Here is a 15,647-nt window from a genome sequence, read left to right as displayed (position 1 = left end):
CCACTATAAAAAGCCTCTAGACATTATCTCACATTTCTTTTAGACTAACATTTAGTTTTCAACAGCGGAGATTTGTATAAACCATATTGTCTGCCTCTCCGACATTTGCAACATGGTTTCAGTATTCAAATTCGATCTAAAACTGTCCCTTAGTTATGAGTGTGTAGGGTCAGAGAGTCGAGACTAGAGAGACACAGGCAGCGTTTCTCAGCCAGTCGAAATCATGAATCAACTGGCATCATTTTTATGGATATATAACAAGAAATGTCAATTGAAAAAAGGTCAAACGAAATGAAGTGCAGCTAGTTTGCAGTCTTTCCAGCTTCAGTTTGAAGTTGTGTTCCCTGTGTTGTTGTCTAGCTCCTCAGAACAACAGTGTCTTATTAACGAGAGAGCACATTTTCTATGCCAATGCGAAAAATCGTGCCTCGTTAGCTCATTGTTATGGATGTATCCAAATAAATGTCATTAGAAAACAACTTAGAACAACAACAGTAGCTGCATTTGTTTATCTGACGTGACTGTAAGTTAGCCGTAGTTGGCTAGCTAGCAAGCAGGGGATAAGATAGTTTCCAGCCAGTATGGCAATGAAACATTTAGAACAAACGACTGGGTCACATCCATAGATACAGAACAAAAAGACTGAACGACTGGGTCGCGTCCATAGATACAGAACAAAAAGAGTGGATGACTGGGTCGAGTCTCTGGCAACCGAACCAATAGAACGAATGACCAGCCGGCTTTGGTTGATTTGTGTCGGGACATTATCTTGTGGAAGGATGAAATAGTATGAATAAATTCATCAAAATAATGCTTTGAATGAAAACATGTCAATCGTTATTTGAATATGTTGGTAACCCATTGTATAAAAGTGATTATGCCCTCGAAGCCGGGTGTTGTTCGTCGAGGGCAGGCAAACCATGCCAGTATATCCTCCAAACACTCGGCTTCTCTGGCATTATCACTTAACTTCTTGGCGCACCCATCCCGTTAGCGGGATCAATTTCGTCAACATCCGCTGAATTGCGCAAAATTAAATTACTAAAAATATTAAATTTTCATGAAATCATAAATGCAATATAGCAAAACACAGCTTAGCTTGTTGTTAATCCACCTGGTGCGTCAGATTTCAAAAAAGCTTTACAGCAAAAGCTTCCAAGCGTTTATGTTAGGACATCTCTCTCAGCAGACAAAACATTACAAACAGCTAGCAGCAAAGTAGATTGGTCACGAAAGTCAGAAAAGCAATAAAATGAATCGCTTACCTTCGATGATCTTCGGATGTTTGCACTCACGAGACTCCCAGTTACACAATAAATGTTCCTTTTTGTTCCATAAAGATTCTTTTTATGTCCAAAATACCTCCATTTGGTTGGCGCGTTTTGTTCAGAAATCCACAGGCTCAAGCGGTCACGACGGGGCAGACGAAAATTCCAAATAGTATCAGTAAAGATCGTAGAAACACGTCAAACTGTTTTTATAATCAATCCTCAGGTTGTTTTTACAATAAATTATCGATAATATTTCAACCAGACTGTAGCTTTTTCAATAGGAGAGAGAGAGAAAATGTCTGCTCCAAGCTGTTGCGCATGCAAAACTCTGCTGGCACCCAGCCATCCACTGACGAGATGTGATCTTTCTCGCTCATTTTTCAGAATAAAAGCCAGAAACTATGTCTAAAGACTGTTCACACCATGTGGAAGCCATAGAGAAAGGAATCTGGTTGATATCCCTTTAAATGTAGGGAAGGCACGCAATGGAACAGGGACATTCGTTTCTCTTAAGCACTTCCTTGTTGGATTTTTCTTCAGGTTTTCGCCTACATTTTGGAAACTTTAGAGTGTTTTCTATCCTAATCTGACAATTATATGCATATTCTAGATTCTAGGCCAGAGAAATAGGCAGTTTCATTTGGGTACGTTTTTCATTCAAACATCAAAATACTGCCCCCTACACTCAACAGGTTAAGTAGAAAATGACATATTCTTTTCTATGTGGATACGATTCATGAATCAAATGTAATTTAACTTGCTGAATTGACAGAATAAAACATGGAATGTATTTGGCCACACTGTTTCAATGTTCCAATGTCTTCACTATAGGTTTAATTAACATCATTGTTTAACCCCTCATTCTCTCTCACACGCACACATACCCACACACACCCTGTAACTGAATTTTGAGGCCTATGTCTAGGAAGGCTATTCTAGGCCCCATAAAAACATCCAGGGCACTACTGAAATTAACAACTGAGTACTAACTGATTGATTGACTGACTGGCTAACTGAAGTATTTGGACTCTGGGGCTAGTGTGAATTTGTTAGGCGATTAAAGGCTATAAATAACTGCTGTCTGTTTTGGGCCTTGCGGGCAGGGCTGGTGTCTCTGTGCCCTGGCAGCATGCAGAGCAGCTTTCACATGGCAGCTCCTTGCCAACCCACCAGCAATCTACCAACACTCCTCAGCCACAGGACCCTGTACCCCCGCACCTATCTGTTATCTCTCTATCTTGTCCCTCTGCCAGTCTGGCTGGCCCTGTCTGATCTATGCACCCAATACTAATCACTCTCCTCCTCCTTGTTCCTATTGTACCTACTCACATTTCTTTGTCCATTATCATTCTCCCTACATTTCTCATCTTCTACCCACTGTTCTTCCCAACTCTCAAACATGTCCACAAGTTCAGAACAGGTGTCCATTTAATTTGTAGATGTGTAGGTTTTGCTTCCCTGGTTCCCATGAGTTCCAGGGACAGCCTGAAGGGCCATTCCTAGCTCATTCTCATGCGTCAGGTGCTCCTGATCCAGGCTCTACATTAGACTCCAGGCTCTACTTTAAGACTCCAGGCTCTACTTTAAGACTCCAGGCTCTACTTTAAGACTCCAGGCTCTACTTTAAGACTCCAGGCTCTACTTTAAGACTCCAGGCTCTACTTTAGACTCCAGGCTCTACTTTAGACTCCAGGCTCTACTTTAGACTACAGGCTCTACACTAGACTCCAGGCTCAACACTAGACTCCCCTAAGCCTGGTCATTTGTTGTATTAGGCAGGTTACGAATCACTCATTGACTCGTGGTGCCCAATGTAGATATCATCGACACCTTGATGTCTTAATTCATATTCATAAGCCAGCTGGCTAACTACATTGCCCTCAGTTTTCTTGGGTTGCAGTTTACTATAATACTGTTGATTGTCTCTATTTTTATCCTAGTTATTATATGCCACCTCTGTGCCAAACTCATATTAACTTTCCCAGAGGTTTAATGTTGGGGAGTTGGTCCACCGGTGCTGGTAAGAGTTGCTGGGTCTGTGTGATGGTGTTTAATGGATTTGTGATAGATGTTTGTCTCCAACGTGTGAGACTGACATGCTGGTCTCAATTTAATTATATGTGTGGATGTGTGTTCGCAGGGTAGTCAGCACTGTGGGGAGTGGTGTCACTCTTTCCTCCTTTCCAGCGCAATATCCCATTCTCACATCCAACCTTGGAATGTGAAGAGAGGGAGCGATACATTTAAAGGTCAGTGAGTGTGAGCTCTTCTTGTACAAGATGCCTCCCAGCTTTCCCAAAATATTATCTACTCATGAAAGTACAGAATGTGTGTGTGTTGAAAATGTATACTCAAGTACAGTAGGTCCACATACTGGCTCAATTTTATTGATTGCCACATATACCGGAAATATGGTACAAAAAGTTTGTTTAATAACAGTTTTGTAAACATTTGAGGTAAATTAACATTTACATCAACTTGTTTTTACAAAATGTCATACACAAGGCACTTCTCTTAAGACAGCATTGAAACAGGCTGTTGTTCTGAGCATAATGTAGATGGTTCCTACTCCTGGCCAGAGAAATCACACTCAGCATGACACACATCCAGAGTTTGAAGAAAGCTACTGTATATTAACCTATTGGATGAGGGGCTTGCGGGCAACTCAAAATGATATACAAGTTGCTGTGTGTAGAAGAAGAAAAGGGCCAGCTACCCAGGTAACATTGTCTCAACATTAGTGTGATATTTTAATACAAGCTAACCAGAGAGTCACAGGAATGTGTTGAGAAGATAGTGAAAGCACTGAGTGAGCACACAGGAAATACTCACAGCCCACTTTTTTCTATATTTGAAAACCCAAACTTTCTGCAATCGTCTCAGACCATGACATTTGACGTAATTTAAAAAAAATACTGTCTTTAATGCCGTTGTGTTTAACTGTTAAGACATTTTCCTTTGAAGATTATAAACATTGTCAGTCTGGTGTCTTTTCCACTCTCTCTCCTACCAATATAAACTTCTTAGAACAGCATGTTTTGCCTAAATGTGCAAATCTTTTAGCTTTTTACTAAAATGTAAACTTTGAGAACCAAAATGACAAATGCAAATAACACAGATTTTTTTGTGGTTTGGGACATTTAAATAATTTAAATGAAAAGGTAACATACATTGGGAAAAACGGTTGTCCCAATAAGAGTAACACTGTTATAAGCAAAGGATTGCATAGTCTCCTCGGGTAGTCTCTCCACGGTTGTAACTATGGTTTCTAGTTTGCATTGAATGTTTGTTATTGTGTTTATTTATGATCCTTCTCTAACTATAAACTATGAGCATATGGTAATTTGAAAGTATAAGAACTATGTAAGAAATACATAGAAGTGTGGTATTATACCAATCATGTTTCACAAATAATTTAAGAAAAGGCCTATTTTAAGTGAATGATTGTGTTGTGTAATTACTTGCATAGCTTTTCAGTTATTCAAGATGGTTCAGATAATCTACGATGTGAAATATTACATTTACACTAACTAGGCGGAAGCATATGCTTCCCATTGCTTACAACAGGTGAAGTAGTCAGTAATAGTTGAGCTTCTGTCAAAACTAAGAAATGAGGATGGACCACTCATCCTGGCGTTATGACACTTGCAACGTCATTGCACTTGTCCATTTTGTACCATATAGCTGTTTTGGTTGTCATAAACTGACTACAGTTTAGAATTAAGATATCATTATAATTCAATTCTGTTTTAAAAAATAGCACTTTTAAGAAAAACCAATAAAGTATCACATGTGATGTATGAGAGTGAGTTACCCTCAACATGAAGATGCAATGATTAAAAAGTGATATTGTGTTTAAGATGACAGCAATAAACATGGTTATCATAAATATATAAAAAACCAAATCTTATTTACCGTCTTAAGTTGAAGCATTTGGTTTATATTTTGTTTTCAACCTCTTAAAATCGGATGTCAACTTTTCATTGTCCATATGGCAGTGTGCTTTTTAATTTCAGGCAAAAACAAATACTTTATTTGCTTAGTTTCTGCATTGGAGAATCAAATGTAGGAGCAGGGGCTGGAACCATGGAACCTTGTAACAGCTTTAGACTACAAGAACACATTCAACTTCTAGCTTTGACCCATAATCCGGTTAAAGTTTGTGTAAATTGTGTTCAGTAAGTGGATCCTGGGTAAAAATCAGACAGAGAAATGCATCTGCAGACCAGTTAGTGAATTAGTGAGTTGTAGTTTGCATTTACAGATTCCACTGTTACTCTTCAAACACATAATACAGAAAATAGCTAGGCTATTTCCTGAATATTATAAAAATAAGTTATTTAGATTGTGAAGTGTTAAAGTACAATATAAAAGTTTGATAATGAACAAGCAAATGTTGTCCCCATATTGGTGTCATTGCTGACATTGAACAGTATTCTTCATCTTAGAGAGAGAATGAGAGCATACATGTTTGGATTTAGTTTGTCTTGCAAGCGACTTTCTGATACACCAAAACAAATATTAAAAATAACTTGTTTTAAGAAAGGCTCAACTTGAGGGAACTGTATAACAGCATTAGAGTAAACATACTAAACACACAAGTGGTTTCAAAACACCCTGTACGTACTTGTTCCACATAACAGTTTTATTCGAAGTTGGTTCTCAGCAATTTGCCAACCGAACTTAACAACTTGATGAATGTACAGTATTATTCCTAATTGGAATAAATAGGCTTTTATGTTCATCAAATAAACACAACAACAATAACCACTGTTGACAAGAGCACATTGACACATACCAGGCCATTGAAACCAAAATCAAACATAAAAGTTATTTGGCCATTTTAAACTGGAATAAGAACCATAAAGTCCCCTGATGTCCAGTATGTCGAAGCCTTCAGCTTGTCAGACCATTTTAACCAACATTGCACAATCAGACTGTGTGCATTTTTTATTCTAAAACGTATGCTACAACTCACCTGTTTATATATATATATATATATATACTAGGCAACAACTCCAGTTCCAGCCCCCTGCCTCACATTGCCTCCATTAAAAAAACAAAAATATATATTTTTTATTTTGTACTTTTTATATAGAAAAATCATTGGGGGCATTGGGAGGTTGGAGGTGTATTTAGGGGGACTGACTATACTGCCAGGTCTTTGGGCCTGGATCTGATGCTGCTGCTCTTGCTGGCCCTGCTGAGCCGTCGAGGGTCTGTGATCATAACGGGGGGGCTCGTGCATTTCCACTGTGGTGGTGACGTAGCCTCCCTCCTGATCGCCACTGGCCCCACTGGAGCTAGGGTTGGTGGTGGTGGTGGTGGTGGTGGTGGGGGGGGGAGCAGCTTCACGAGGCTGCTGCTCACTATCAGAGGGAGAGGAGGAGGAGGTGGCCTTCATCTCCCGAGTCTGCTGCTCGGTGGCCAGGTTGGCCCAGTTCTGCTGTGTGGTCAGCCTGTGGTTGTTGTTTCTGCTCATGTAGTAGGATGAGGGCTCCTCCTGCAGGGGGTCCATCTTGAACTCTGCCAGGGAGGCTTCTGCCATGGGCGGCAGGAAGGCACCGCTCCCAGCCGTCACGTCTGTGTACATCGGTGGGTAGCTGAGGTTGGGAAGGGCAGTTCTGGAGGCTGAAGTCATGGACTCAGGCCCCACACCATCAGAGCGGGGCAGCAATGCATGATCAGGGGTGACCATTCCCTGTTTAACTTTCTTCCATCCAAGGTGATAGATCTCTAACAAATTCAGCAAAAGAGACAAGCAAGCCACCACAAGCATAAATATGATGAAAATCGTCTTTTCAGTGGGCCTAGATATGAAGCAGTCCACAGTGTTGGGGCAGGGCCACCGTGCACACTTGTATAGCGGCCTCAGCTGGAAGCCATAGAGAAAATACTGACCTAAAATGAACCCCACTTCAAAAAGGGTTTTGAATATGATGTTGAACACATAGGTGCGCAGCAGGGCACCCCTAATGCGGATCTTGCCATGCTCATCCCTGATAGGTGGCTTCTCCTTTTTACCACCTCCTCCTCCTCGTCCTCTTCCTCCACCTGCATCCCCTTTGCCATTGTAAAGGAGTTCATTCTCCTCCTGGAATCTGTTGGCCTTTCGCAGCTCCTCCTCCTTCTCTTTCCGCTTCTCCTCCATGCGGACGATGTGCAGTACGTGACCCAGGTAGATGAGGGTGGGCGTGGATACAAAGATGATCTGCAGCACCCAGAAGCGGATGTGCGAGATGGGGAAAGCCTCATCATAGCAGACGTTCTCACACCCAGGCTGCTGTGTGTTGCAGGTGAAGTCAGACTGCTCGTCACCCCACACATCCTCGGCTGCCGCTCCCAGCACCAGGATCCTGAAGATGAAGAGGACAGTCAGCCAGACCTTGCCGATTACTGTTGAGTGTTCCTGTGCATTCTCCAACAGACGCCCCAGAAAGCTCCAGTCACCCATGCTTCAAGATTTCTAGCCTAGGGAGAAAGTACAGTCTGGAACAAACAGAGGGAGGAGAGAGGGAGGAGGGGAAGAAGAGACAAGGAGAGAGGGAAAAAGAGATTGTCAGGAAACCTGTCAAAGTGATTCTGTGTAACAAAGCATAAATAGCAGTCAAATTAAAACATGGACAGAGAAGCATTACACACCTAGAGAGAGAAAGCAGAGGTATCATCACCCACAAACATACAAAGTGTTAATTACACTTCACATCGGCACAACACATTAAGCGCTTATTAAAATGAATTACAAAAAATGCCCTTGAAGAAGTCATTGACGTAAACCGCTGAATCAATGTCTCAATCGAACAATTGGTCAAAGGAAGTGAACGGTATAGAAATGTTCGGTAATGTCATATCATTTTGCGAAGCACCCTATTTCACTATTTAGCTTAGAACTATGAACCTGACATTTATGCTAACACTCTTTCACTATCCTGTTCTCTCTCTCTCCCACTCTTTCTCTCAGTTACTGTCAAACTCACACACACACACACTCTCTCTCTTTCTCCCCCTCTCACCCGCTCGCTCCACTGCCCAGATGGCATGTGCTGAGATCAACATTATAATGTTCAGAAACAGCAGCGAGCAGAGGTTGGACTGCGGTGTGTAGGCCCTGACACACACAACTCCCACTGTTACAGATCCAATAGGGCCATAGGGGTCAAGTCCAAAGTCCAGCTATAGGCCTCTTTTAACATGATGACAATTATTAATTAGCTAAATCTAATACATCTCTACCTCACTTGTTAAAAAGGATGAGAGAAGAAATAACCAATGCAGAGGCCATTTGATGTGTGTTCTTTTAATGGGAATTGAATGGTAATTTGTATCAGAAATTGCAGCCAATAAATGCAAATACACCATACTCACAATAACATGCATTGACTAAACTATTAACTATGCAATAATGTGTACCGTCATGCTGCATAAATGAAACCAAACAGAATAATCAGATGACACTTTCTCATAATGATGGTCAAAAACAAGCTTTAAGAATGGTTTTTAACTGACCAGGAGCATGAAGACAAATAGGTCTACTGCCTTTTGTTATCGATATATAGCGTTCGGTTAGCGTTGTGCACAGGAACCTGCCAGGAGATGCCTATCAATCTACTATTCACACCAAAACCAAAACACAAGCAGATCAATCTACTATTCACACCAAAACCAAAACACAAGCAGATCAATCTACTATTCACACCAAAACCAAAACACAAGCAGATCAATGTACTATTCACACCAAAACCAAAACACAAGCAGATCAATGTACTATTCACACCAAAACCAAAACACAAGCAGATCAATGTACTATTCACACCAAAACCAAAACACAAGCAGATCAATCTACTATTCACACCAAAACCAAAACACAAGCAGATCAATGTACTATTCACACCAAAACCAAAACACAAGCAGATCAATGTACTATTCACAAAACCAAAAAAACAGATCAAAACACAAGCAGATCAATCTACTATTCACACCAAAACCAAAACACAAGCAGATCAATGTACTATTCACACCAAAACCAAAACACAAGCAGATCAATGTACTATTCACACCAAAACCAAAACACAAGCAGGAACATAAAATAGTTGGAACTTACTAAAATGTTTTTCTATTGACGGTAATAAATCCATCGACTGGGGTTCAGAATATATATGACACCTGTAATGAAAAAAAGTATAAATCAGTTAACATATTCGTCCATGAATGTATTTACATCAAACCCAAACTAAAAAGAAGCCTATTCGCTTAGGTTTTATGTGCCAGTCTGGTTAAATCTGTTATTTTCTTAAATGATGGGTATTCTTTGGTTTACTAGTATTTTGTCACTCTTATTGAAGTGGCAATTACCATAATCTGATTCATAACTAGTATGGTGTCACTAATTAGGTTGGAAAGACAGGCATTTTGACGAATAATTTATATGCAAATAAATTTATATTTTGAAACATGCTTTCACCTATTTCTCTCCTTATCAATAGCCCACCCTATAGTTTGTATCCTGATTAAAATATTGTAAATATTATAATAATAATAATAATAATATATATAGGCCTATATAGTTCACAGCAAATACATATGAAATATATATTATGAAGTGCTAACATTATAGGCCTACGCATATTGATACAACTTCAGATTAATCGATTCCAAAATTGTTGTTCGATGGGTCTGATGATGACCCACCCCAAATCAAAGCTGGTCTCATCAGAATTTGAAGTGCTGATCAAGGGGAGAAAAAAAAACAGGCATCTAACTATTGAAGTGATCAGGGCTTTGGGAAACATAAATGACTGTATAAAACAATGTAGAATGCTTTAACATGTATATGTTTCATATATTTGTATTTGCATTATCACTGCTATTATTAGGCTAGTATAAAGACTACATGATTAGAATACCATATCTGATAAGGTTGGAATGCTGCATGTTAATTTGTTTTGTTTTGTCTAAACACATATATCAGTCCAGACAATGTCTCATCAGTTTATACAAATCGAATACATTCAATATCAGATGTTTTGTTTAACATTAAATAAGTAATATTGATTAATTTGATCATGTTCAGATAGCCTTCCGTTACTTACAAAGGGTGCAGGATAGGACTTGTGTCCGTACACTGGCTCTTTTTAATAAGCATCCCTAGAACTTTGTTATCCTATTATTTAATCCTGATTATATATTACAGTAGTAACCCTATATTACAATAATTAAAATAGACACACTCAACATTGACATTGTCATTAAATAAAATGTGCTTATATATAAGTTACCAGCATCACGGTCTAGGACGACAGTGCCAGGAAAGATATTCACACCTAACTTCAATCATACCTTAAACTGGGGAAGCCCAACTTAAATATCGAAAGCAATATCCGTCTGCCATTGGTGCCATATTTTGAGTGCGTCGGATAGCCTACAGACCTCCCAAGGAAGCTGGTAACCTCCCCTCTCCCCCTGTCCCCAAATTCTGGCACCTCTGCCAGCTTACCAAACTCTTTTAAACGCAGCCAGGCCAAGATATTCATGCGCAAACTTCTTCACACGTGGATTCGCCGCCAAACGTGCGCAAGGAAAGTTCGTTTTTCCGAGGCAAATTTAACTTGGAAATGGGTTTCCTAGAAGAGCAGCTCCCTCCAGTTCCCAGTTATCGCGACTGTCACATTGTGTGACCATGCATGAATGAATTCAGAAAGTCATCACCCTGGACCAATGCACGCCACGCCCCTGTAAACTTTTTTATTTTTTTATTCATCGCTCAAGCGTCAACTATAAGCTATGCAGTCTGGGGGTGTATGTTATCCCGGAAAAGTGGGTTCTGCGTTCATTCTTTTACATCTGACCTTTGGCCTACTATAGTGGCTGAATTAGGCGGTTTTGACAATACAGTAGGCCTATACAGTAACCCACCTGTGAGAAATAGTTCATTTGGAAAGCTAGGAAGAACATAGGCCTGTCAAATAAAATGTGATTTAGGTATTTATGATTATACACTTCACTAGAATAAAATTAACTTGTCATATGGCTATCAAAAGTTACACTGCAAATGCAGTCACCCACCCCAAAACCTATATCAATAACCTCCTGCCCTCTCTTGGTTGTCCAGAGAAGCGCATCCTAGTGACTGAGGTTGATGCACATGCAATCAATCATTGTTATTACAACCGATAGTCCAACAGTGTGAAAGAAATAAGTATCATTTTTTAAAATTGATTAAACAGTCAAGACTGGGGGTCAAAGTGCAGATAGCTAATAAAAAAATACAAATCAAACATCCTTAAATAATATGCAGTTAGGGCATATCTATCAGCTTTCTAACTGCTGAAGTGTGACCATGAGGCTTTCAAAATGTTGCATTTACAGATATGCTTTCCTCTAAACAATCACAATACAAATAGCGCCTCAACTGAATATTGAGAGAAAGTTAGCCTACGATTTGCTTTCCATGACAATGTCCAAATCATGAGCCATCACAAAATGTGTGGGATGCACCTCACTGGTAAAAGTGTCCTTACGTCTTCCCAGGTAACAGTCAGATTGTCACTACAGTGATACAAGTTATGGTGTTCCAACTTCTACATGTATGTGTGGACGGAGCACATTAAGACATGTTTGCCTGTAGATCAGTCTGCTGACTCACATTGAAAGAGGTACACTGATTAGTTCAGTGGCTAAAATAAGCAACACGCTGAAAGACAACACCCCCAGTTAGGTTCTGTAACCAGGTTTTACCACCAGTCTTGGCATGCTCAGAGGACCAGCTTCCAGGACCCAGCTTAAGCCTACTCTTGGACCAAAAAGCACTTTCCAATTAATATTCCTAATTGAGCATGCCTTCTAGTCTAGGCTTCATCTGGGTCCAGGAAACCTGCCCAGAATGTTCAACTGGATCAGCCATCTTCCCTGAAACATTGTGCTCAATATACAGCATCAGGTACTATTTGACACTGCTATTTGACACTGCTGATAGCGATTCTCTTATGGCACTGCATCTTAAAATTGCTTTGGTACTTGATAAATTCCACTCATCACTGTTAGAATGCAGGCAGATGTGTACATGGGTGATCCTCAAATAGAACTTGGAGCAAAACTGCACATTTGTGAGTTTCTGCTTTGGAAAAGTCTCCCACAAAAGCTGAACACAATGTTAACCAATTCTGGTTGCGCTCCACAATAAAACATCAAACTCCTGCAAACACATTGTAAACCAGAAGGTGGCACTCTAGACCCATTTTTCACTTGTGTTCAACCTACCACTCCCTGAACAGACATACAGCTCAAACATACAAGCACCTTAAATTGATATCAATAACAATAATACATTAAATTCTAGCACGTTAACTTTTAAAACTCAAAAAGTAGTTTAGGGCACTGAGAGAGAAATATCCTCTATGGTCTCATCTCATGGTAACAAAACACTGATAGATTTCTACTCCCTAGTCCTCACACAGTCTTGTTGCTGGAGGAATCCGTAACAGACGACAGCAGCATCTGATTCTTTTTATTTTGTAGTAGAGACTTGTCCGGGGCCACATGATCAGGGTGAGCATAGGTACGGCTCTTGGAAATCCTGGTGGAGCACCTCATCAGGGCCTTGGCGATGAGGTAGGCCAGCTCGGCCACATTGAGCACCATGCAGATGGCAGAGGAGACCACCATGAAGATGGTGAATATGGTCTTCTCCGTAGGTCGTGAAATGAAGCAGTCCACCTTGTTGGGGCAGGGCCATTGCTCACACTTCACCAGACGAGGCATCTGGAATCCGTCGTAGACAAAGTACAGTGCGTACATGAAGCCAGCCTCAAAGATGAGGCGGAAGAATAGGCTGCAGGTGTACGTCCACCACAGAGGCCCAGTGATGGACAGACGCCGCCTCTTTAGGGTCTCCAGGTCCACCTGCCTGGTCTTGTCATCACCACCGCTTCGTGAGGCCGCGATGATGTGCCGCTTGTCCCCACTCTTCCTGTAAGCCACATGCATGGCCACCAGCAGGGCCGGTGTGGACACGAAGATCAGCTGTAGGCACCAGAGGCGGATGTGTGACACTGGGAAGAAGTGGTCGTAGCAGACGTTCTTACAGCCAGGCTGCTGGGTGTTGCAGGTGAAGTCAGCCTGCTCGTCCCCCCACACGCTCTCTGCAGCCAGTACCAGGATGGTGATACGGAAGATGAAGAGGACAGACAGCCAGATCTTCCCCAGACTGGTGGAGTGTTTGTTCACCCCGCCCAGCTGGGTGTACAGAGCCCCCCAACTCATCTCTAAGACAACTTTGTCTGAGACCACCTGGAGAACACATGGGAAGAAGGATACAAATTAATTTCAGTTCTTAGTGGACATCAAAGGTTTTATTTTCAGAAAAACAAACAGACCCTGGGTAGGAAAACAGTAGACCTTCATCACTGTTAAGTGTGTTTTAGTCCCCGTCCCCACCCAGTTAAAAAACCTAACCAAAAGGTGCAACCCAAAAGTGTTCAACTTAACACTAAGTGGTGTTTCTGTCCAATACATTTCAAGACAACTACTGTATATAATGTATATCAGTAGTTAAACCTTTTTTTGGTTACTGTACCACCAACTGAATTTGTCTCTGCCCGGAGTTCCCCCCTCATGTGCATTTTAGCATTAAACCTATGGTCTCATGAGTCTTCTCAAGTACCCCCAGGGGTCCTGGTTGGGAACAACTGATATACAGTATGTGTGTTTTCAGTCAAGTAATTACCTTCACACAACACTGGCTAGTGGCTATGAAAAGTGAAGCTATATTGAGAGGTGGATCAAAATAAATAATGTCATACAAATATATGCCATTTAGCAGACGCTTTTATCCAAAGCGACTTACAGTCATGTGTGCATACATTCTACGTATGGGTGGTCCCGGGGATCGAACCCACTACCCTGGCGTTACAAGCGCCATGCTCTACCAACTGAGCTACAGAAGGACAAGAAAGTGAATTCCCATTATCTTAGAGAAATCAATTAAATCGCTTTTGTTTTCATTATAATAGGCGACAAAATGTCAAACTGTCCATAACAATTCGACAATCAATCACATATCAAGTTTGGTTTCCTCATCGAATTTCTAACCTTACAATTCTAACCTGTATATAAAGGTGGACAACATCTAAATCTCATTCACCATCGGCTCCATCGTTACATAAATCCGAATAAAACCGTTGAATATGCGGCACTAATGATTCACAAATCACAGCTAGCTCACCTCCAACTTTCCTGGAATATCAGCAAACTTCCATCAACTTCAATTTTCGGTTCTCTTTAACGCCGTCTTGTCAAGTAACTCCAAACGTAGAAGAGTAAAGTGTGATTTGTTTGGAAGCAAGTCCAACTGAGAAAGCTGCGCGTGTGAGCTCCGGAGCAATGCAGCTGAGTTTTTATAATCTTCTCCTCTTGAGGATCCACCCGCTAGGGGCGAGACCAAGGATAAGAGCACTCATCAACTCCACTCGCTAATCGGAATACCGGGACATGTTCAGGAGGCCTATGTATTTTTATGACTACCAGAATCTACTATTTGGTTTCGAAGTATTGAAACCAAACCATTGTGATTTCAATTTTTTTTAAATTAATAAACAACCGGAAAAGGTTGTCATCATTTGAAATAGGTTACATGTCATATTAAACAGCATATAAACACTCTAAATAGGTCAGGAGCCAAACAAGTAGCCTGAGAAGGAACGAAAATGAATGATTTAGGCTATATTAATTCAAGGCTATAGTCTACAAAGAAATACAATACATCGTAAAGCATTTGCGAGTGCGACACACTAGGCTGTCGGACATTAAGCCTTAGCATTTAAATAACATTTCGTTGTATTAAATCATTATAGTCTATAAATTGCACATCTAGGCTGTGACTTACTTATAATTCAAATCAAATGAAACGAAAAATGCCTTATTAGGCTCCATCTACAGTCCCTTTGAATTCATTTTTTAGAAACATGAGTTTGGCCTGAGTCACTGCTTTCAGGCTCAGGTGCCTGGAGAGCATGTCAGCAGCTGGAGAATATGCGCTCAGTGCTTGCAGAGCCACTGGGAACGCTAACTAAACACCCTTGGGACACTCTTGCCAGGCTGGGCAGGGATGAGTATGTGTTTTTTTTCTGTAGGTAGGCTTAAAGGATTTTAGGTAAAATAACCCTATCAAAACGGAAAGCTCCTTGCAAGAGGTAACGTTAATACGCCAGGCATATTGAGCCAAAATTCATTGATGGCCTATTGTATAGGTAATAGAACAAAAATGAACCTAACTTTATCTGATTTTTAGTTTATAAATACTTTCCTACAATGACACACCTAGCTAGCTACCCATTTCGTTTCATTCTGTTAGCATTTGCACGTAACAAGTACACGATAAAG

General features: G+C 40.7%; 1 protein-coding gene and 1 pseudogene across 1 annotated transcript; both read right to left on the bottom strand.

The window, feature by feature from the left end:
- Positions 1–6,282: 6,282 nt before the first annotated feature.
- LOC124046195 lies at positions 6,283–10,841 on the bottom strand (annotated as a pseudogene).
- Positions 10,842–12,699: 1,858 nt separating this feature from the next.
- LOC124046200 (gap junction beta-2 protein-like) lies at positions 12,700–14,717 on the bottom strand. The gene is made up of 2 exons (XM_046366319.1): positions 14,491–14,717; positions 12,700–13,556 (listed from the first exon to the last, which is right to left on the bottom strand). The coding sequence occupies exon 2, from the start codon at positions 13,527–13,529 to the stop codon at positions 12,717–12,719; it is 813 nt and encodes a 270-aa protein (XP_046222275.1). The 5' UTR covers positions 13,530–13,556; positions 14,491–14,717; the 3' UTR covers positions 12,700–12,716.
- Between the last annotated feature and the right edge of the window lie 930 nt (positions 14,718–15,647).

This window comes from Oncorhynchus gorbuscha, linkage group LG01, assembly GCF_021184085.1.
Source record: "Oncorhynchus gorbuscha isolate QuinsamMale2020 ecotype Even-year linkage group LG01, OgorEven_v1.0, whole genome shotgun sequence".
NCBI lineage: Eukaryota > Metazoa > Chordata > Actinopteri > Salmoniformes > Salmonidae > Oncorhynchus > Oncorhynchus gorbuscha.
This window is presented reverse-complemented; position numbering and strand designations above follow the sequence as displayed.